The sequence below is a fragment of the Columba livia genome, chromosome 3, assembly GCF_036013475.1.
Source record: "Columba livia isolate bColLiv1 breed racing homer chromosome 3, bColLiv1.pat.W.v2, whole genome shotgun sequence".
Taxonomy (NCBI): Eukaryota; Metazoa; Chordata; class Aves; order Columbiformes; family Columbidae; genus Columba; species Columba livia.
This window is the reverse complement of record NC_088604.1, coordinates 25,412,355-25,435,765: the sequence shown is the minus strand read 5'-3', so window position 1 is coordinate 25,435,765 and position 23,411 is coordinate 25,412,355. Positions and strand designations below refer to the sequence as shown.

Genomic DNA, 23,411 nt, shown 5'->3' with positions numbered 1-23,411 from the left:
TGTTATACAAGGGGAATTAACTTAGAGAAGATACGATTAACGGAACAAAAAAAAAAAGTAAATTGGAAATAATACCATAAATACATGAGGCCTCTGGGCAGCACCTTTCATTGATCGTTCTTTTGCAACTTGATAGGACTAGATTTTTGGAAATATGTTTGAAGATTCTGATTTTTGGAATGATGGTGGAACTGACAAAATTTTAGGATGTCAGGCTGACCTGGTGTTCAAGTCCAGCAGCCTCAGGTAGAAAGTCCAGTGCTGAGAGTGATCCAGAGCTGCCCTTTGGGAAGTGTATTCCTTGTAAGTGACAGTCAGTTGGTAACTGGTTAAATGCTCTCAAGTACTGAGCTGACCTCATTCCTTTACCTCCCTCATTTTCTGGGCATCAAACGTTGCAACACCGAAAGCTGTTTCTGCTGAGTTCAGAAAAAAAAGCAAAAGAAACCAACCAACCAACCAAAAAAAAACCCAACAACAACAAAAAACTCCCCACCCATACAGAGCAAGGTGGTGGTGCTTACAAGGTTGAAGCACTCATCTTCTGCCTGTCTTCTAGTGGCCTCAGAAGTCCTGGCTCAGTGGTGGACGAAGGGAGTCTCCAATTAACACAGTCTGTGTCCCACCTGAGGCAAATCTTAGGGAGAGAAACAGCAGTTCCACGCAGTCTTGTGTTAAAACAGCATCGTGCCTCTGTGACTGGGTGGCAAGGTGGGCCGAGTGGCATTTTGGGTGTCACTGGCGCGGGAGGTGGCTCTGCTTGCTGCCTGGAATTTCTGCCGCGGTGGCGTGAAGCCAGAGCTCCCTTGCCGTGCACAGTCGTGTCGTGGGACAGGTCGTGTCAGAGAGGCTCCTTCGGACTGTGCTTTTGGAGCAGGTGGGCTCTTGGTGGCGTGTTTTTTTTATTCCAGGCGTTGAAGGTTTGTTCTCTGACTTGGAATAGAGGCAGAGATGCTCTTTCAGTGCTGAGGAGCAGAGCCACAAATACATTTACCTTGCGTTTTTTTTGTTTTTTTGGGTTTTTTTTACTCCCATGAGCAGCATGCTGTCTTGAGGTGGGTCACAAGCGAGATCTGTTGTCTCTTCAGAGGTGTTAAAGCTCCGCTTAGATTTGGCAGCTCTTCGTATAGGTCATGAAGGCATGTGTAGGTGATGATGCTGTTTGCTATAATCTCTCCTGCATAACTGAACAACTCACTCATTTTGTTGTCTTAATCCTCTTTTGTTACCTTCTTTTATTGCTGTGTCTGAAATTAGTCACATAGGGATGAGATCTATAAAACTGTTTAAACATAGGAATACTTTTGGGGCTGTTGGCCTCAGCTCTTTGCAGTAATGCTTTTGTTTTCATGTTTTTACCATGTACAAAGAGGTGTTCTTCCAGGATGCAACATATGCTTTTGAAAGCTGTTTGACTGTATAACAGACTTGATAAATTGATGTTTACTGCCTGCCAGTCAGAGCACACCTATCTGTGCACCTCTAGACATTTCATAAAACTGACAATAATCTTTGTAATCTGTAGCTGTTTTGTAATATGCAATATAGTCACTAATTTTTTTTTGTGATCCTTCAATGTGTTAAAAATGCAGAAGATTTCTGCAATCCAAATGGTTTATGCATGCTAGCACTGGAAACACTTTTTGCATTGGGTGGAAGATCACATGCAAGGACAAATGAAAAGGATAATCAATTAATTACACAGAAGTCTATTTTAAAACTTATCTCCAGTTCAGATTGATTTGCTATGGTCTCTCCTAAGGCTGTTTAAATTTGGTATTGCTTAGGCTGACATCCCTCAAGCTCCTAAGTGCTGACTGGTAAATGTGGTTTATATCTAGGTTTGTGAGGGCACTGAAACCTGTACCCTATGTCTGACAGAACAGCAGTTTTATCTCTGTTTTATAAAGGTATTGTAAACAGTGACCTGGTTTGATTTTTTGATTGACAAATCAAATAAATGCTGCTTCCAACTTTACTATGGAGATAACTTGTAGAGTTGCTGTGGATTGTGTACACAGTGGCTCTCCCTAGATCTGTTTAGTGAAATTAATCTCCTAAAATTTATTGCCGTGGTTTCTCTATTTGTGTTTTTGCATTTAGGACACATTATCTTACCAGGTAAATAAGAGCACAAGAGCAAACTTGTCCAAAGTATGTGGCTGGTAAATGTGTTCCTGCTGTATTCAATGCGTTGGAGAATTATTTAATTTCCTTGATCAAGTGGTTTACTCATATGAAACAGAAAGCATCAAGCATTTAGAAAGAACAATGGCAGTCTAATAAACTCCCTTACCAGGTGTAGAGGTTTTACATGTGCATGCTGCTAAGCTTAATTGTGACTTCTGCAAGAACAAATGAATCATGCTACTTATGCTGAACTCAGTGCTGCAAATTAAGGGCTGGTCTCAGCATCTGGGTATTTTACATGCTCTTATTAAAACATTATTATCCGTAGAGGTTGTGCTGGTTTTGGCTGGCTGGAGTTAATTTTCTTTGTAGTAGCTAGTAAGGCTCTATGTTTTGAATTTGTGCTGAAAACAGTGTGGATGATACAGAGATGTTTTGGTTACTTCTGAGCAGGGCCTACACAGAGTCCAGGCCTCTCTGTTCCTCACACCGCCCCACCAGTGAGTGGGCTGGGGGTGCACATGCTATTGGGAGGGGACACAGATGCAACAGCTGACCCCAACCAACCAAAGGGATATTCCACACCATATGATGTCATGCTGAGTGTATAAAGCTGGGGGAAGAAGAAGGAAGGGGTACATTCAGAGTGATGGTGTTTGTCTTCCCAAATAACTATTATGTGTGATGGAGCCCCTCTGTCCTGGAGATGGCTGAACACCTATCCGCCGATGGGAAGACGTGAATGAATTCCTTCTTTTGCCCTACCTATTAAACTGTCTTTGTCTCAGCCCATGAGTTTTCTTTCTTTTACTCTTGAATTCTGTCCCCCATCGCACTGAGGGGAGTGAGCTAGTGGCTGTGCGGTGCTTAGTTGCTGGCTGGGGTTAAACCATGGCAGGTGTGCTTTGTTAATGATAGCTTTGTTGATGACCAGCAGCATAATGAGCAGGTAGAAATATAAAAACTTTCCATGAACTTGTATTTATGCTAAAGTTGTCTGGATTTAATTGACATTCATGTCAAAGCTTCATACTGAAGATTTACTTGTCAAGTGAGATGCTTTGGGCAATGACTAAATAGGCTGAGTTGCACTAACATTTACAGGAGACAAAACTTCCCTGTGCAAAGCTACAACAAACAGGGAATAAACCTTTTTTTTTTGCGTTTTCAAATTCTGTCCTGCTCTTTTATAACTACATAACCTTTCCCTTTGAGACACTGGGTCAGCGATTTGAACAAAGTGACTGTTCCTCTTCTTTTGTCACTTGGAAGCACTCCTCTCGCTCTGTGACCTTGAGAAAACTATTTCTCTTCTTTCTGGCTGTCTTTGCTGTGACTGGAGGGTAATTGCTTTCTTCTTATGTGCAAGTTCAGGCTCTCTGATTTCAAAAAGGATGTAGTCTTGATTTCAAGTAACACTCCGGCTTTTAAGGCACGTGCGTGCTGATGGATGTTTCTGTTGGTGTCACTGTTCTTAAGGATGTTACCAGTCTTAGATGAAAACTAGTATTAATTTGAAGAATAATGTGGTTTAGCTTATTAAACATAATATTCTTCAAAGTATCATATGGTTTTAGGCCATGTGTTTAGCTAATTAATTCATAAGCATGCAAGTTCACATTGCTGCCTGTTCTGCTCCTTTTTTTTTCTTTTCCATACTTCACACTGTTACCCTTAATCTGAAATGCTTCCCAGCAAGTTTGTATTTCTGCTGTGCCCTTGTTGGCTAAGGAACCCCTAGCAGGTGCTAGTTATGGGAAAATGCCTTCTTTCCCGAGATGCCATACAGCTGCGGGCTTGGAGCAGACGGCAGCTCGGTGTAAGAGCTCCTCTGCTGAGTTAAAGCCACGGCATCTGTATTCAGATAGAGTTCTCAAGGATCACATCAGGTCTTGGAGCTCTTAGAAATGAGCAAAAGAAATCTACTTGTATGTTTGCCACTACTCTATTAATTGTCAACATAGGGGTCTGAACATGGGGATCTAGTTCCTGAGCTGGTCCCGTGTCCTCGGATTTGGTTTCACTCAAGATAATGAGGACTTGGGAAACTAGAGACCTTTATACCTTAATCTTTACAGACTTCCCCTTAGATGTGCTATTTCTATGCACATAATTTAGTCATAAAGTTTCTGTTAACCTGTTTCTGAAGGATTATCTCTTGATCCTGGATGGCTTTTAAAAAATACTGGTGTTTTGAATCATCATTTTTGCATCATCTCCTAGCCAAACGGTAGGGAGAACCTTTGACTTAAATAACAGTAATTAAACCTTTAACCAGTTAGGAGGATGACATTCTCCAATGTTTAACATCACCCTGACCTTTAGAAAAAGAAACTTGAGAAACCTTTTCATGTGCTGGAGTTCAGATGGTGTGCTGATTAGGGTGCATGGCACGTGTGCTCACTGGGAAGCACCTGCGTGTTCAGTTCATTCTCGTGGCTGCTTGCATGCTTTTGAGCAAAACCTCACGTGGTTGCTGCAGGACAACGTTGATAGAAGCACAGGATTCTGGATTTGGCTTTGAAGGACACAATGATAGTTAGTTGTGCATGCATTTTTATATACATGCTTATGTGGATTGCAGGGTAGCAGATGCTTGTGGTGAATGTCTTATTCCGGTTTGGTGGTTCAGTTCTCTTTTGCAATACTGGCCTGGAGAGGTTCCTCTTAGCTGATCACAGACCCTGTGAACTGGTGCAAACTCTCAGCTGTTTGTCCTAAATTAGAGTCATGCATTTATCCCTCGGGTCATACATTTGTCACTCAGTTCACTCATGTACAGTGGCCTTTTGGCCTGGTGTTAACCTTTACTTTAGTTTTGGTGCTTTGACTTACTGCATGCATGAAGCCTCATTAATGGCAGAAATACCTGTACTTGTAATGTGGTTCAGAATTTTCTTCCTTAATTAACATATGTGATATAGTGACAGAAAAAAAAGATGATGAGGATTCTGGAGCATCTTTCTTATGAGGAAAGGCTGGAAGAGCTGGGTCTGTTCAGCCTGGAGAAGAAAAGGCTGAGAGGGGATCTTGTCAATGTTTATAAATATCTCAGGGGTGGATGTCAAGAGGATGGAACCAGACTCTCTTCAGTGATGCCCAATGATAGGATGAGAGTCAACAGGCACAGACTGAGCATAGGAGGTTCCTTCTAAATATGAGGAAAAACTTCTTTACTTTGAGGGTGCCAGAGCACTGGAACAGGCTGCCCAGAGAGGTTGTGGAGTCTTCTTCTCTGGAGACGGTCAGAACCTGCCTGGACACATTCCTGTGTGATCTGCTCTAGGCGAACCTGTTTTAGCAGGTGGATTGGACTAGATGAGGTTCCTTCCAACCCCAACCATTGTGTGTGATTCTGTGGAAATAAGCTGCTAGTCCAGCAGGCCTGGTTACTTAGGAATTTTTCCCTGCTTCCTGAAGAGGCCTAAGCAGAAAAGCCTCTTGTGGAAGATTTTAGTGTGTTTTTTCATGTTTCATGGAATTCTGACTTGCATGCCGCCCAGAAGGTGCAGCTTACACCATGGTCCTTTCTGCAGCCTCTCATTTGCTCTGGCTACTACAGAGGTGGCTGGACTTGACCATGAGCTGGGAAATTTTGGGTAGGTGTCCCCATCACCTTCAAGAGGTGAAAAGGAAGCGTAAGGGCTAGAGGAAAACGTACGTTTGAGAAAACACCAGCAATATATAGGGTGGCAGACCCATTCCATACGGATGGAGAGGGACAAGACTAAGCAAGTCAATAAGGAGTACTACATTTGTCAAGCCTTGTCTGTTCAGTTAAGAATGAGGAGAAAAAAAAGATACAGGTAGTCACAGAAAGGCCTCTGTGTTTCAGTGTAGATCATTGCCCTGCTAATGCATGAGTTGCTGCTGCTGCCTCTTCTTGCTTATATGTAAAAATTGTGCATGGACTTAAGCCATTTTTAGAGCAAATGGTGGTATTGGACCACTTGTCGTGAGAGTTTAAATGGTTGCAGCTGTCCTCCAGTTTTATAGCCTTCATCAAGTTCCTGGGTAGTTCTCCAGAGGCCATACATAGTCCTCCACTTTTACTTGACAGGTTCCCAGAACCTCTAACTTCCCTACCCTTCCTTCTGCTCTTCCAAAACCGTCATCATCTTTCTTTGAAACAAGCAAAAACAGGCTGCAAGTCTGGCCATGCCTTGCAGAACAAAACTAACATCTTTTGGTACTTCTTTATATCGATTCTTGTTCTATCATCACTGCTAAGCGGTTGCATTAAGGCACAGGAAGGGACTGCTAATGTTGCTTTCAAAGATTTTTCTCCCGTTTTTTGAAGTCCATCTAATTGGCTTGTTCTTTCTAAATTCAGTGCAGAGTTCGTTTAGATAAGATATTCAAATCTAAACTCTGGTTTAGCAATTGCAGAGCTATCGTGAATTTCCAGTTGTGCAGGCTGAATATTTATTGGTTTCACAAAACACGTCAGGTTCAAACAATTCACCAACACAGGTATCAGTTGCAAACAGCACAGTTCAGTTTTCTGAGTGCTTGTGGGGATTGACGTAGTGTCTTAAAATACACATTTAAGAAGCTGTTAAAATACAGGTCTGAGCCCTGAAGGACGCACTTGGTGAGAACACAGGGGTGTCACCAGGTTTTAACTACCATCTACAGGGTATGAAAAATGATCTTCGAGTTAGTGTTTTACATCCCGTAGTGCTGTGTTGTCTCCAAAGGAGAGATATCTGGCCTTGAGAGGAGGTGACTGTCTTTGAACCTACAGTGACGGGACTGTAAGTGACTTGCCAATCTCACACATGAAGGCGCTTAGCCATGAAGTTACAGAGTTTTCCACCCTCACCCCCTTTTCATTTGTTCTTGCTGCTCCTTTTCTCACTTTTGTATTTCTTTCTGTGTCTGTTTTTCAGGCTTTGCATTTTAAAAGCTTATTTGCCTGATGCCATGGAAGTTTATTTTGCAGAACAGAGGAGCAGGACTGGGTTTGGGGCTGAACTGATGAAGGAGCCCTAATTGGCCATCGACAGCTCTAACACATACCTCCTTACAGCAGCATTGCTCTTTCGGGACCCCTACCAAATTCCCATCTAAGCTGTCAGTCATTAGCCTGAGAGCAGAATATTAGCCAAATCTGGTTTATTTGCTTTTTTCTTTCCTCTGTTCCTCCACCAAGTACCACTTCCTGTGTGAGGCCACAATAAACTTGAGCATTTAGCTTCCCTGGTTCAGAATAACAGGTCTATTTGAGTGAAGGGTCCATTTGCTGCTGTTTATTTTAGAGGTGACACATCTGTGTGGAGGACTGGTGTTCCAGCGAGATAAAAACATTGTGGAAAAATAACCTTCAACCACTGGAATTGTGTTTTTGTATTTGAAAAATTGGTTCATGAAAGTGTGTTTTTGCACAAAAGCATGTTTTGCTTTTAGCATGCAGTAAAAATAGAGCCATGGTGATGGTGAGATTCCAGAGGGAGAAACTTTCAGAGAGCTACCACCATGAATAAGCAAGTTCATTGCCTGAACCATCAGTCTGTATCCTACACATTCTGTACAAAACATACACGAAATAGGTGCACTCAGAATGTAAAGGTTTGTGTTTACCTGCTGAGCAACTTCTAATATATTGCCATCTGTATAACAGACGGCTAAAGAGCTTGTCATTTGCCCAGAGTTTACAGCTGCTTTACAAGTGTGGTTCATGAAATACAACTTAATTCTTTCCTATCTTTCAATCCTGGGAAAATTTGAGTGCTTATAAGTACACTGTAAGTTAAAATCTAACTTACACTTCTGTGCAAGCATCATAGTAAAGGAGAAAATTTTATTTTCCGTGTGTAAATCACTTTCTAATTATCTAGCAATGTGTTTTTCTCATATAGTAAGTTTAATTGTAAGCTTTGGGCATCAAGTGAAAAAAAGGAAAATCAAACTTCCCATTGAAATTTAGCCTTAGGCTACTGCATTCAAGGTGTGTCTCAAATTGCTAGTGAGGTGGTTGATTATAATTTCTTACAGGATAACATGATTTAAGGCTGATAATTAAAGGGGATGCTTCCCCTCTGTCTTCAGGGTTCCCAGCTGCAGGCTCACCAACATGTAGTAAGAGGTTTTGGTCATATTCGCCACCTGTTTAGCTTTTTATTTCAGTCTTTTTCTGTGTATTTATTTTCATTAGCTCTGTTTCTATTGGAATACTTTTGCTGTGTTTAGATAGAATAAAACATTCACGTTGCCTTTTTTTGGAAAGAAATCTGTCATTGGTCTCTGTCTGCTGTGTCCCTCCATGCTTAATGTTCTCCCTCTTCCCCTTGACTCCTGCCTTCTCACATCTGACTTGCCTTGAGACTGTCCTTAGTCCTGCAGTTTTCAAGACAGAAACATAGCAACACGTCTTAAAGTCTCTCTCCTTTGTATTCTGAACCTTTCGAGGGTTTTTGTTGTTTGCTTTTTACAGTGCAATAATCTGACAGTTAATGCCGTTACGATTATAGTTAAGAAATCTCTGTAAGTTAGATCTGCATTACATGAACATACCCTCTACGACCTTTTGTCATTTCACGTTTTCTTTTTTCTGCAATTCTTGCACTTTTCGCTAGGATCATGCCTATATGTAAAATAATGTGTGTGCAATGCATTTTATTTTGGCTTTCTTGTGACAGCGTTTTATAATTCTGCTTTAAAAAATTAGCGTATTTCTTTTTTGTCTGTGTATTTTATCTTCCTTTTTGCCGGGTGCGATGCAGTGGCTTTGAGCTCCAGTCAGGTAAGACCTCATGGTCACCTCCATGTGCCTGCCTTGTGCTGGTGCTGCTTCTCCAGTACATCAGGTGGTGGATGGACCCAGCTGGAACCTGATCTTCTTGCTTGGTTATTTTTGGGGGCTACCTCAATTGCCTCCTGCATGCCTTCACCTGGGCAGGGTGGAGTGCAGGGGAGGAATGAAAGCAGCCCTTGCAGCAGCGTCAAATCTGTTCTTGGCTGCTCCTGGTCACCCCACGTGCCCTGGGTGTGGTTTTATAGCCATGGACCGACCTGGCTGAGTGGAGGAGTTGAAGTGAGGGTGAGGAGATGCACTGGCTGCCAGCCTGAGGGTTAGCAGTGAGCCGGCACCGGGACAGGCGTGAGCAGGAAAACTGCCTGTATGTCAGGGAGCTTCTCATCTTTAGGCACAGGTAAGTTGCCGAAGACATAGTTCAAGAGAGACTTTGCCCAAGGAGCGAGACAGAGAAGGGGCATCTGGTACACCCATCTCCAGGGGTGGGGGAGCAAACTTCTTGCCTGCTGCTTGTGTGGGTTTTGTTTTGTCCATGTGTTTAAAGCATGTATTTTTTTCAGCAAATTACAGTACTGACCCTGCCTTTGCTCCGGTGCCTTTGAAAGTGTGAAGAAAATGTCGTAAAACCTTCTGCACCTTGGCACTAAAGCTGGGGCTTCAGTCTAGCTGGGTTCTTCACTGGAACAGGTTTTAACACCATTTAGTGGGACTTGCACTACATAAGGAATTTTTTGCTTCTTATTGAAATAAACAAGGGGCTAAGTTTTGGAGGAAATTGACCTATTTTGCTGGAATTCCCTGCAAGACTTCTGCAGGTGCCTGAATTTTCTATATTATGAGCTCATAGAAAATAGCTTGGCGGTAGTCAGATGTTTGGACAGTGTATTTTGTTGGTTTCTCCTCCAATATTTTATTTAAAGTTCATAGAAAAAGTCAGTGATAAGATCACACCAAGCTTTACCACTACAATATTTCCTTTTAATTGGTTGATTTCTCTTTCTCCCCTTAAAACAAAGAATGAAATACAAGGAATTTCAGTAATTGCCTTCTGGAGCAGGGTCTTCTGATGAAGTAATGTTTAGGAAAGTGCTGCCAACATCAAACCAAGGAAATGTACAGGTAGAAATGCTTTCTTTTCTACCCACTCTAGCAGTCATTGTTTTCAGGATTCCTTGTTAGAGCCGATGATTTGTTACCCTGAAACTTGCTGATTTTCGGCAGTGGCTGGTTTGGCATAGGTCTGGTGCAGGCAAGGACATCCAGCTCCTCGGGACCCACCAGGCTTCTCAGCCCTGACTTTGTGTAGCAGAAATGCCATCTGTCTGGTTTTGGCAGCACTTTGTTTACAGATGTGCTAAGTGTTGTGCAAGAAGGGAAATGGGAGAAATGATCTGACTGGTGCATCTGTAAGAAATCTTCTGTCTCATTGTCTTCTGGTCCTGTAGCAGGACATGTTGTCTTCACTCTCAACACTCCTTGTCAGTTGGAGGCAGGAAGAAAACAATGTCAAAATCTTGCCTTACATGGTGTTAGCCCCTTTATTCTTTGGAAAGCAGATCAGATCTTCAAAGGTGGTTGCTTTTCTGAATGATGAGGCTATAATTCGTGTACTGCTTTGAAGGCAGGAGGTTTAACAGGGTGCAGTTCTCAGAATGGTGAGAAAAGGAACATTTTTGGTACCTTCTTCTATTTAAGATGGCCATCATTCATACTTGCCTGACTTTTTTTTTGTTAATACTATTCACTACATACTGTCTGGTATGATGTTCAGCATCTTAAAATGAAGACACTGAGTACTGGTCCAGCTGTAGCTGTACAGGGTTAAGTCATGGGGGTACAGCTGGAAAACAGATAAGTTTGAAGATTCACTTTTCATAGCATGGCTGGCTGTATGAAGAAACAGCAGCAAGGCAAGCTGTGCTGGACATGTACAGTGTGAGTATACATATTTTCTTCCTTTAGGTAAAAGTGTAGAAATTCACTGTTATTGAGGAATGTAGGTAGTTCAGTGCATTACATGGGGGTTTTTGTGTGTTATGGCTCACCAGGGAATTCTCCCATAGCACCCCAGGTACTACCCTATGCTCGTTGGAAATAAAAGTAAGCGTGCAAATGATACATAACACACTGTAACTTGCCTAAGCATGACTTGTTTGCATGCACTTTTTCAGTGTGATCTGGTTTCCCAAACACAAGTTGTTCTCCAAAAGGTATCGTTCACCCATATGAACACAGGGGTTGTCGCTACACATCTCAGCAGGGCATGTTAATTCAGTTTTTGTGTGTACTGTGTCCCTGTCCTAGACAGTGCTGCATAGTGCAGCGTGACCTGCGTGACTGGCACCCTCAGCTTTCATGATCTTCATCTAATTTCTCAACTTTTTATTGGATCACTATATCTAGTCAGAGTGTAAACGCAGATAAACTTTTTATAGTTAAACCTTGGTTGCTGGGTAGCTGCACACAGCCATTCCTTGCTTTGCATGGTGTTTCACATGTGCAGGAGAATTGCGGGTGTGTTTAGGGGTCAGATAGCAAGCTTTCATGTACCGAGCTAATAAATGCAAAGAAGATAACTAAGAATTATAGGCCTGTCCTGTACTTTCAGTTTTATTCTAGTGATGTTGCCTGGGTTCAGACCTTGGTGCAGCAGTGTTTCAGCGAGGAAGGGGCAGCCTGGTGGCTGATGCTCTCTTGGCGCCGCTGCTGCGGGGTGGTAGAGGACATGAGGGTTCACATGGGAGGATGGCCCCACTTATAACTCTTTTTTTTTTTAAATTTTCCCTACTTCTTGCTGCTTTTTAAATTTAATATGCAATTATGCGATGTGGACATTTAAAAAATAAAAAGGTAGATTGACACGACTACAGAGCACTCAAGCTCTGGTCATGCAAGACTGGGCTTCTCTGTCCTTTGGTTCTGTTGGCTCTGGTCTCATTGGCTCTTGACCAAGAAGTCTCATTAAAATAGGCTTTGAGGACCACACCTTTATTTCTGTATTGTGGAAGTAAAAAATTAGAGTGAAGTGCACAAACAGAGGTTAGAGGAATCCCTTTATTAAAAGGGAAAGGAGTTTTTCAGACCTTCTTGCAGGTGGCACTTGAATGAGAGAAGGGAGACCTGAAATGAAAGCTGAGGTCCTTATGGCCCTCTGGGCTTAGCTTTTGACTCCTTCATCTTCTCAGCTCTCTCTCTTTAGCCTCCCAGGCTTCCTCTGGCTAATTTGCCATTGTGACCTACAGCTAGCAACGTTTTTCCAATTGCAATACCAGCATGGCTTTTGAAAAAAGGGGAAGCTTCAGATGCAAACAGTAGCTGTTAATAAACACCCATGTACTGCCTGGGAAGGGCTTCGGAGTGAAGCTATATAACAAATGCTGTGCTTTGGCTTTCCTTCCAAAAAAGTCAGTTTGTAGCTCTTGTGCCATGTACATGTTCTCCCTGTTTATATCTAACCTAGTTTGCTACAGAGCTTCTCTTCTATTTCTTTCACATTAAAAAAAAAAATAAATAACGAACAAACCAGTTCTTCAACCCCCAGCTGGGAATTGTCTGCACAGTGTCCTTGCACATTTTACAGTTGTGTGCTGTTACAAACATGACAGTTGAATAAACCTGCAAGCTTTGCCTTTTATTCCTCCCGTTTTTATTTCTGTAAATGCTTTTGCAGTCTACACTTTATTACTCTAACAGCACCGTTCTATAAGCCGGTAGCGGCGAGGAAGTTTCCAGTATCGCGATGCTGCGGTGTGAGCGCAGCGGTCTGGCACAGGGTGCCCCCTCGAATGTTTTATTCCAGGAAAGCACATGCTGCTGCAAAAGCGTTTTCCCACAGTGCTGAGGGATGCCAGATCTGCTGCTGCTGCTAAGGGGGGCTTTGCAGCACGAGAGATCCGTGTTTGTAGCTGGATGCATCCTTCTGGGATGGAGAGGCGGTGATGTACCGTTTTCCTCTAATTCTCAGTGCTTCCATGGGTGCGTTTGTGTGGTTGCTTCCAACTTGCTCGTCCCACTCAGCCATTGCCCTCGGTGTTTTCCCTCTGGCTGACCTTATCCTGTGGCACAGCGAGAGCCATTGACTGCAAGGGGATGAAATGCGTGTGAATGTCCTAATGTAGGATGCTCCTAATTTGAGCTAGTTTAGGCCTGCTGAAAATGTGAATAAAACTGCAGGGACCTATGATTTGTCTTGATTTGCCTATCTGGAGATTTTTAGATTCTGGTTTAATGAGGTATTGGATATTGAGTATGATTAGTTATTCCGTTTTGCAGTATTCTTTCTTGTACTTGTTTCTGTTCTGTAAAATACTTTAATTACCACAACTGTGTTTATGTATGACGGTAATCATTACTGAGAGATTTGGAGGGGTGGAATGACATGAAAAGTAGTGGCATGAAATCATCCCCCTTGGTAACTGGCCAAAGTCTTCCTTTACCCCCTGCATTTTTAAATTATTTGAAATATTGTTGAGGTTAAACTATTTGAGACTAGATTCTCTCTTTTTTTTTTCCTGCATTCTTTACAATTCCCTGAGTTTTTTACAAATCATTTATTTCTACACTTCATTGCACTGGTGGTGCTGGTGAGTGTGAAAGCTCAGCACTGTGGGTCCTGCTGAGTCAGCTGTCGGCTGGAGGATTTGCTGCTGGTGCAAGATGGGACAAAAACCTGCATTGCTTTGCTAGAGATGCAGTTGCAAAATAAAGTTTAAAAATAGTTTATTGCATTTAAACAAAACTACAGTACCAAATCCACAGCACTCGTGCTTCGCTTGGTTTCCTATAAAATAAATATACTTGCACTTTCAGATCAATCTGGACTGTGATTTATTCTAACTCCTTTTTATTGCTAACGTTAAGCATGCTTGGGACCTGCAAGGGTATTCGAAAAGGAGAGGGGAAAAAACAAAAAAAAAAAAAACAAAACCAACCAAACAAAAAGGGATCTGGGGTTGGCAGCAAGTTCAAAAGCAAAGGGGACACATGCAAGTTAAGGCTTTGGGAACAGAAAGGAGAAACTGGGCAGCTTTGCAGAAAGGACAGACAATGCTTGACAGCTTCGATTGTTGGTGCTGTCTTCCAGTTCTCCAGCAGCTGAGCATTTTCAATTCTAGTACATTTACAAAAGCAAATTTCAGTGTGATCATTGTGTTCTTGGAGGAGGGATAGTTTGTACTTTTGGAGGAGGGAAAAGAGGAGTCACCTATGCAGTGACAGGGACTGGGAAACATCACTTCAACTAGAAAACACAATTCAAGATTTCCGAAATTAAGTACCTAAAATTAGGCTTCGAAGTTCTAATTTAAGAATGGAGAACGTGGCTGTTTTCCAAGAAGGCTGAGCAGCCAGGCCTGATGGCGCGTTGCTCCCAGAAGCCAGCACAATTATTTAGATGCCTATTTTGGGGATTTTTTGGAACTCAGGTTTAGGCATTGAAATGTTAAAACTGGGATCTGTTGCTTCAGGGAGTTCTCATGCAGAAGGGTGAGAGCTGAAGGATCCTGCTGAATCCTGCAGGCTCCCAATGCTTTGAGATTTCAGCCCAAAATGTTTTGTGGCTGCTCTTTGATTTGCTTAAAAAGGGTGGCGAGGGACGGGGGCAATCCTTTATATTTTTGTGCTGTATCTTTGCCCCTGCAAACTGAACTCAAGAAACAACATTAAAATGTGAGTAAGAATTATTAAATCACTTTTTGGCATAGCCCCCCCAGAATGTGTTTTCTGTGGATAGTGTAGGAGACAATTTGCTTTGGAGGGCAAGAGCTGGTAAAATACTTCAGTATTCAGTAACACTTTCCTCAGAGACTGGTGATGTAGGTTCAACAAGGCCAAGCGCAAGGTCCTGCACCTGGGTCGGGGCAACCCCCAGCATCAATACAGGCTGGAGGATGAAGAGACTGAGAGCAGCCCTGTGGAGAAGGACTTGGAGTTACTGGCAGATGGAAGACTGGACATGAGCTGGCAATGTGTGCTTGTGGCCCAGAAAGCCAATCGTGTCCAGCAGGTTGAGGCAGATGATTCTTCCCCTCTGCTCTGGTGAGACCCCACCTGAAGTTCTGTGTGGAACCCTCAGTACAGGAAAGACATGGACCTGTTGGAGAGGGTCCAGAGGAGGCCACCAAGATGATCGGAGGGCTGGGACACTTCTCCTGTGAGGACAGGCTGAGTGAGCTGGGGTCGTTCAGCCTGGACAAGAGAAAGCTCCAGGGAGACCTTATTGTGGCCTTTCAGTACTTAAAAGGGCCTATAAGAAAGATAAGGGCAAACTTTTTAGGAGGGCTCATTGTGATAGGACTAGGGATGATGGTTTTAAACTACTAAAGTGTAGATTTAGTGAGGAAGAATTTTTTTTACAATGAGGTTGGTGAAACAGTGGCACAGGTTTCCCAGAGAGGTGGTAGATGTCCCATCCCTGGAAACATTCAAGGCCAGGCCGGGTGGGGCTCTGAGCAGCCTGATCTAGTTGGAGATGTCCCTGCTTCAAAGGTCCCTTTCAATTCAAACTTTTCCATGATTCTATGGATAGTGTGCCTTGCTGTGGGATGGCTTCGAGGTAAAGGAGCATTGCCAGTGATCTGCTCATGTACCTGGTCAGCTGCAGAATTTGCTTACTTTGAGTGTTAGGAAACATGCAGATAACAGTGTTTCAAATGGCCACTGGTTTAATTTTTCTGGGAGTTGATGTTCCTCTGAATTGGGAAACTATTCCAATTAAAAAAGAACCCTTGTAGTTGCTGCCGTTGAATCAGTGTTTAATGTTGTGTGGCTGTTGGCAGGAGACTTGATGCATTTTCACATGACCCCTTCTGGAACAAAAGCAGATTGTTTCCCTCTGTTTTTCTGTTACACAAATGGGTTCCTTTCGAAACAATTTCTTTTTCTGCAAATTCTGGAAATCAGCACCGTGAGTAGTTCTTCCTTTGCTGTGCCTTACAAACTGCTGTCTGATAATGCTGCCACAAAAAGATGCTTTGGGGCAGCACCAGAAAAGTTCCTTTGGGGTAGCAGCCCAAAAAAGCTGAGACCTCTGCAGAAAGCCTCCTCCTCTTGAGGAATGAGATTTTCTCCCAATTTTATGGAAGGGTTGAACACAGAGTTTAATTTCTTGCTGTCTTTGTTTCTGCTTTCATAATAGTTTCATTTCTATATCTGCATTTTCAGTGACCAGCAAACAACACTGTATAGCAAGTCAGTTCTGAACTGAGCTTTTTCGTATATTTTTGTATAGCATTCCTTTCTTTTTGAAACAAACTGTCCCATCTGAAGTCTTCCTCTGCACAAAGGGGAGTTAGAGTCAGGCACTGATGCGGGGTTATTGAATGTTGCAGTGCTGCCTCACTAAATCAGTTGGTGGATCAAAGGAGCGACAGACAAATTGAGTAAGTGGGGATTTCAAGCAACAAATTAATTATCAACTAGGAAATGGTTTTTCTGACCATATTTAGTAGCTGATATTAAACAAACAAACAAAAAAATGGAGGTGGAAAAGAAAAAGGAGAGCTTGCTCTGGGTCACTTATTTTCTTCTCCTTGGAAATTCTATACTCGTTTCTTACAGATTTCCTGATGTTCATGCTTCTGGTAGAACAGCATGGGCGTCTTGGCTAGATTTCCTTATTCCTAGGACACAAGCATGCCAGTGTTGTGGCTGTTCACACATGCACTCACAGTTTGTGTGTCATAGCTGATGAAGTGATGTAATCCCAAAAATGCACCTTTTTGGGAAGGGTGTGCTTGCGTGGGCTGGGCTTCTTCAGTCAGAAAATAAAACCCACATGAATCAACGCTGCAAAAGAATTTTAACACTCCTGGTTGGTTATTTTAAGCGAGCTCTTTTGTTTGTGCCTGGTGACCAGATTCCAGGGAAGTTTCTCTGCCTTTGTGTGGTCCGAAGTTGTACAAAGACTTGATGCACACTGAGAGGAAGGTCCTTTTCTGTGGGTGTCCTCAGGAGCCCCCTGGGAAGCGGTGGGTTGGGGATGCAGCTGAAACCCTCCTGCCTGGAGCCCTGCGGTGAGGGACAGGGACTGGCACAGAAGACCAGGTGATCTAAAGGCACATATCCAAGTCTTTGTATTTTCCTGGTCCCAGGCAGCTCCCGGTCCTGCTTTGGACTGGGGAGAGGACATTGTTTGCATCCTGCTTGGCTTTTCTTGCTGGACTTGAAATAAACAGAGGTGTCAGCCCCAGCTGACTGAGACCAGAGGACCTGCTGTTCATTTTACTTGTGTAAATCAGAAATCCCCTAGAGGCAGGGTTTTAACAGGTGGAAGAGAGGTGTTTCTTTAGCCAGAACTGAAAAAAAATAGAGGTGATTGTTTTTATGGTTAGCAACCACATGTAAACTCATGTAGTTGTTTTGGTTTGTGCTGTGGGTATGTTGACAGCTTATGCGTTGCGTATGTTATTTCCCCAGAAATAAAAATTGCCATTTAATATTAGTACTTCATTGGGGGTGAAGTGATAGAAACACCAAGAAGTAAAAAACTATCCTATTAAAAATGAATAAAATTATTTTAGTGAAAGTTCAGTACAGTTCTGGATAGGAAGGAGGAAACTGAAAGGGTTTGTTTTTTTTTTGTTTGCTTGTTTTAGTTGTTTTTTTCTTAAACAAAAAGAAAATGACGAGGACTTCTCCTGAGAACAGTTTCGTCCCTGCTCATGGAAAGTGTTGCTACTTCTTTCTTGCTTTAACCTTAGGGAGGTACAGCGGCTTATGTACCGCAGTATGTGCTGGCTGTGTGTGGAGCTGACAGGTGACATTTGAATCACTGTGCTCTACTGATGTCAGATGAGTTTTGTGTGATAATGTTTCTGGAACGGGAGATGCCCATGCCACAAACTGCAGTGTTTTCTCCCTGGCCTCTCCAACCCTCTCTGTCTGTCGGTGACTGTTGATCTCTTGGTTTTATGGGCTGTTAATCAGGGCTGTAATCAGTCACCTATCTGCAGAAGTGATAGCAGAGCCAGTTTTCATTTTTATTTTTTCTTCCGTCTTCCTCCCCAGCTAGCATTGCCAGGTGTTTGAGGCTCTTTGTTAAAAGGGGTTCATAGTATTTGAGAATTTCAGTGTTGCTGGCTTTCTCAAGGTCCAGTCCTCCTCCTTCCTCTTCCTCCTCCTTGCAGAAGGATCTTGCAAGATGTCTTCTTGTATTTACACTTACAAAAATACAGAATGAAAAAGAACTTCAGGTTAATCTGAACTCATTATTTTAAGCTTCTGTGTATCTAGATCCATGATTAAATACTTCAGTGGGAAATACTGCTTTTACACCAGTGGCTCTCTGAGACGAGAATAAGCTTTGTGCACTCACTCTCTCTGTCTCTCTCTCTCTCTCTCTCTCTCTCTCTCTCTCTCTCTCTCTCTATATATATATATATATATATATATATATGTATGGTGGATATGTCCAGTATGTCTGATGCAATTTTTGCTTCTTAGTGTTCTCTTTGTTAACCCTAGCAGATGGTATCCAGATGATTAAACCATTTTTGTGAGCTGAAGAACTAACTTTCTTATCTTCTTTCTATTTCAATAGGTTGTAGAATGGAACTTCTGGATAAAACAATCAATAGCTACTTTGACGTTTGGCTTGGACCCAGAGGTAAGTTTTTTCAAAAAATAAATACATAAATAAAACTGATACTAAGATGTAGATACTAAAGCATAAGAAACAGCCTCTTAACATCCTGACATTGACAGGTGACTGTTTTCTTTAGCATCTGCAAAGTGTCAAAATGTATGATTCTGTAATAAATAAAAAGTCTATTCAATGCTTCTGATATGTTGATGTGAAGAGCTGCTGATTTTTTTGCTGTGACAGTTGTAGGTACTATTCTTCTTACTATCAGTTAAACTTGTGTTGTTAGTGAATGACTTATCTCACTCAGATCTTTGCCACTTTTTTTTTTAGAATTTAATAATACCTTTTATTTTTAAAAATCTGGGTGTTTTTTTTTATATTTGCATTTGGTGAAATAATACTCTTGCCCTCATAACTAAAGCTGCTAGGAATTTTTCACTGAAAAAAAACCCTGTAGTTTTTGAAAAGCAGTGCTGCTTTGAAACCATTCTTTTTAAAGAAACAAGGGGTTTGGTAGGTTATTCACTGGGAAAAAGTCAAGATGTGGAGAATAGCAGTCCTGGGCAGCACGAGGAAGGGAGAGGACGGGAGGTGAGGACAGCGCAGGGGGTGGCCTCCTGGTGGGGGATTCCAGCCAGGGTAGGGCTGGCCCTGTGTCACCTGTTCCTGACCAGGGGGAGTGACGTGGCCTCATCCCACCGGCAGTGTGCATGGCAGCACTGCCCAGCGGCACGGGCTTTCTGCTTCAGCAGTGTCTGTTCTACCTCTGTCTTTGCCCCAGTGAAACTCCAGTTGTGGTGCCGCTTCCTTGCAGCACGAAGTCCACAGGAGGTGGAAGAAGTCTCTGGTCCTTCAAAGTGTGTTTTCTGTTTACTTTGAGTAGCCCAGTGCCCTTGTTGACCCCTTCTTCGTGCTAATCCTGTTTAAGTTAGTCTGGATGTTCTGATATAACTTATTGCATGTGCTGGCACATGGTCTATATTTGTTGTGTCTTAAAAATAATGAGCCATAAAGGTGGCAATTCCAAACTATTCCCTGGATGTCTTAACTACTTCCCAACCTACATTTTAAGGCCTTATTTCTTACATTCAGGATCCACATATGACTCCTTTAAAATTAAGTCAGGGCTGCGAATGCCAGCAGTACTTGAATTGTTCATTTACAGTTTGGTAAACTTGGTTTTAATCCTTTGGGCCAGCTTTAGTGAGAGGAGTGAAAGACCGTGCTGTCGCTGGGTGTAAACAACACCATTGTGGTTCAAAAGGATCATATGCTTATCCCAAGTGTTCCCCTGAAATCCTCTCGTTCGGGGTGGTTTATGGACTTTTCCTGAGCAGCTGACGTGTTGCTGACCAGACTGGTTAGTCAGACTGCACTCACTGCTCCGTATTTCATTGCACATACAAGGACTCCAAAATTGAATCCTCTTGAGTAGCACATATGTAAGTCTAATTAGGTTAGTATTGGTTAAAAAAACACAAGGGTATCTGCTTCATTCTTAGCTTTGCTGGCTCTCTGAAGAAATAGGATGTGTACTCTCAGAAAAGGCTGGTTTGAGATAATAAGGGGGAGAGTGTCGTTGAAGCTTTTCTTTATAATTTAAGTTCATCAGTGGTATTCAAGATGGATGATGATTCTGACTGGTAATGAGTATTTTAAAATAATAGCAGTAATAATTTAAGAATATTTTTGCCTTAGGAAGATAATTTTTTCTGCTTTCTTTAACAATTGCATAACTAAAATCTTCTTGTTTGTGTAGGTTGTTTGTAATTAGCTCTTAATAGAAGAGCTTGCTGCTCTTCCTTCTTCTTTCTCCCGTATTCAGGCACTGGAAGCATTTTGGGTACAGCTTTTTCTGGATGCATTGAACTCTTTCCCTTACAAAATCTAAGTTTTTGTATGTTTTTGTTTGTTTCTTTCAGACCCCAGAGTAAAAGGATGGCTTCTTCTGGAGAACTATACACCTACCTTTATCTTCTCAGTCTTGTACTTACTAATCGTATGGCTAGGACCAAAGTACATGCGGAATAAGCAACCATTCTCGTGCAGGGGTATTCTAGTAGTCTACAACCTTGGACTTACGCTGCTTTCTCTGTATATGTTCCATGAGGTAGGAGAAAAGGGGTTTGGCCTGGGTCATTTTGCAGTATCTGTTTTAATGATATGTTGAAAATTATCTCTGAGGACAGTCTTCCTGGGGAAACATCTGCAGAAATGTTGCAACCATTCTCAGGGGAGAAAACGGGGGTTGTGCTGTTACCTCTAGGAATGGTATGAAACAAACCTTGCGCTGAACGTGGGTGCTGAGCTCGGTTAGTGGTGTTTCCCATGCCCTCCTCTCACTTAGTGCAAGTGAAGGGCTGGTCTTTCAACACCAACCTGGCTGCTCCTTCATTGGCTCTTCCTTGCCTAGAAGTCACGCTCAATGTGTTTGTGCTGGTGGATTGTACAAAGTACTTCACAGCAAAACCACGGCTTGGAGTGCAAAATGTGTTTTATTTGAGTGTGCTCAGCCATGCACACACTCTTCTCATCCATTTCTCTAAGCTTGCAATAGCTTCTTTTGTGTCCTCTTAGTTTTGCTGAATCAATTGCATCAACACCGTAGTGATCCATCTGTTTCTTGGAAGTTAAAATCTGAACATACAAACATATTTCAAACTGAATTGGACTTTCTGTGGACTTATTTTCTTTGCTAACAAAACAAAGATTTAGGCAAAGTTTTTTACTTTCCAGAGAGCACTTTAGCTGCATTTACTTAGGATTGTATGTTTTTTATTAAAGTGAAAATGAAGACCGGTGCCAGACTAAACAAGAATGTGGTCAGAAAATGATCTAGTGTGTTGCTTTAATGTACAGAATACTCTGGCTTGCATTTCTCCTTTCTGTAAGGAGAGAGTTCATTTTCAACATGCGATTACAGTCTATAGCAAAATCTACTGATCTCTTTTTTTTCTTTTTGTTTTCTTTTTGGAGCTTTTTTAGCATTTGCTTAGAATTATATGCAAGCTGCGATTCTCCTTTAAGTTTGTAGTTAATTCTATGGTGTTTTATGAGGTGAGTGTTTAGATAGGAAGTGATTTAAATTTTAAGTTATTTCTCTTGTGTAGTGAATTGTCTAGTCAAAAATTACTGAGCTGGGCTAGTGAGAACTTTCATACTTCTGTGGAGGGAGCAGTTTTGGATTCCATAGGTGCTTGGAACAACTTGTATTCTTGATGTGCTTAAATTTTTGTGTTGATTGTTTAATTTGTCTGAAAGTAGTGTTGCTGTGGACTTCATGTGCAACATCTGCTTTATTTTATGCAGATACTATATTATTACATAATTATAAATAATGTTTTAACCTCAGGTTATGTTATTGAGGGTTTACAAGTGCAGACTTGTCTTCAGTTGTACCAAATGTGGATAAAACTCTAATGATAAGCAGTCTTTTTTCCTTGAATACTTGGAATAATACTCATAGTTTCCAAATGAAAGTTACTGTAACATTCTGCCATGTTACAAAACCTGCTGATAAGTTTAAACAATGAAAAGATCTGAACTGTTGATTTTATAAATGCCTTTTTCTTGCTAACAATGAACTTGTTACCAAGAAAGGACTATTTATTGTATGCCGAAGAAGTCCTCATACTTGTAACTGGCTGAATAGCTGTGAAGGACTGAGACAACTAAAATACGCTGAATATTAAGTCTTCTTCCTATATTATGAAATGCGTTACATCAAAGTGAATATTGCTCTTTATGTAACATTTTCTATGTAGAAGTGTTCACTGTCATTGTTGTAACTATACTTTCTCTTTATAAATGGGAATACACAAAGCTGCAGTGTTATGAAGACTAGGAAACTCATGATAGTTGCAACCAAACGTGTTTGATGGCACTTGCAAGCTGGACATAAGGCCAAGGGATGTTCTGCAACCAGAGAGTGATCCCATAAAAAATGCTACTGAGTAGAGAGCTGTGCTGATTTAACACCACACTGCTCGGTGTTTGCAGGGAGAGAAACGAAGGGCCAGGTGATAGGGGAAAAAATCAGATTCCTGCACGTCCAGGTATGTTCTGTAGCTGTAGTGCCTCCGCAGTTGCCTGTGCGAAGCGGGTGATACCCTCACTTGGATCATGTCAGTCATGGAAATTTGGCTTTGGAGGGTCAGCGATACATCAGTAGCACTTTGTAGTACATGTTCTTGCTTTTAAGGTAAAATGGTGAAAGGCAGCATTCAAAAGAAAAAAAAATGATGTAACTGCCTGTTCTCTTCCTTGTTGTTACTTTGAGTCACAGCTGGATTAAACTTTTTTCAGTCCTAGTTTGAGGGAAGTTGTAAACCATCGCCACTAATGAACTTGTTCAGTAGCCTGTCTGAAAGTAAGCCAATTTAATAGCTTGTGTGTGATACACCCTGCTTTGGAGTTTTTCCTGAGTTGTAGCTCTGATGGTTCACGTCATGATTCATAGCATCACAGCTCAATTTAAATATTATATGACCAAACCAAGATATTAAAGTGAGGCACTCTCCAAATTAGGACGAGAAAGATGACCTTGGTTTTCTGACTTTTACATCCAAAGGTTTGTATGCAGTAACGTGGGGAAGGAAAAAAATTGCATTGTAGGTTTTGCATAATTCCTCGTTATTGTGTACTTGCACCATTTGGTCTAGTGATGTAATATAGTATAATATAGCCTTATTTTAAAGTCACTGGAAATCTTATACCTCTTATTTGGAATTCCTAAGATGATAGTTTCTGTGTGTGCTTGCTATAAATTATTTATTTGAGCATTTCATGACCAGGCTGGGTTCTGATACCAGCAGGACAGAGTAGTGGACTGTGCTTGTCTCAGGCAATATAAAAGGCAGGCCCAAGGCAGACCTAGGGGAGTGCGAGAGGTTTCTCTAGGCTGACCTGTCACTCCCGTACTTCAAGAAAGGAGGAAACATG

At 41.9% G+C, this 23,411-nt stretch overlaps 1 protein-coding gene across 6 annotated transcripts in view; it reads left to right on the top strand.

Annotated features, from left to right (window-relative positions):
- ELOVL5 (ELOVL fatty acid elongase 5) overlaps window positions 1-23,411 on the top strand; it is a 38,557-nt gene that overhangs the window by 2,989 nt on the left and 12,157 nt on the right. For 5 of the 6 annotated variants that reach the window (XM_065056091.1, XM_065056096.1, XM_065056092.1 and 2 more), the window contains exons 2-3: window positions 18,426-18,491; window positions 20,393-20,580. In XM_065056091.1, the coding sequence (XP_064912163.1) occupies window positions 18,434-18,491; window positions 20,393-20,580 (246 nt within the window). In that variant the 5' untranslated portion in view covers window positions 18,426-18,433. Of the gene's footprint in view, window positions 1-535; window positions 878-18,425; window positions 18,492-20,392; window positions 20,581-23,411 lie in introns of those variants that run through there. The other variant, XM_065056095.1, reaches the window with a different exon arrangement.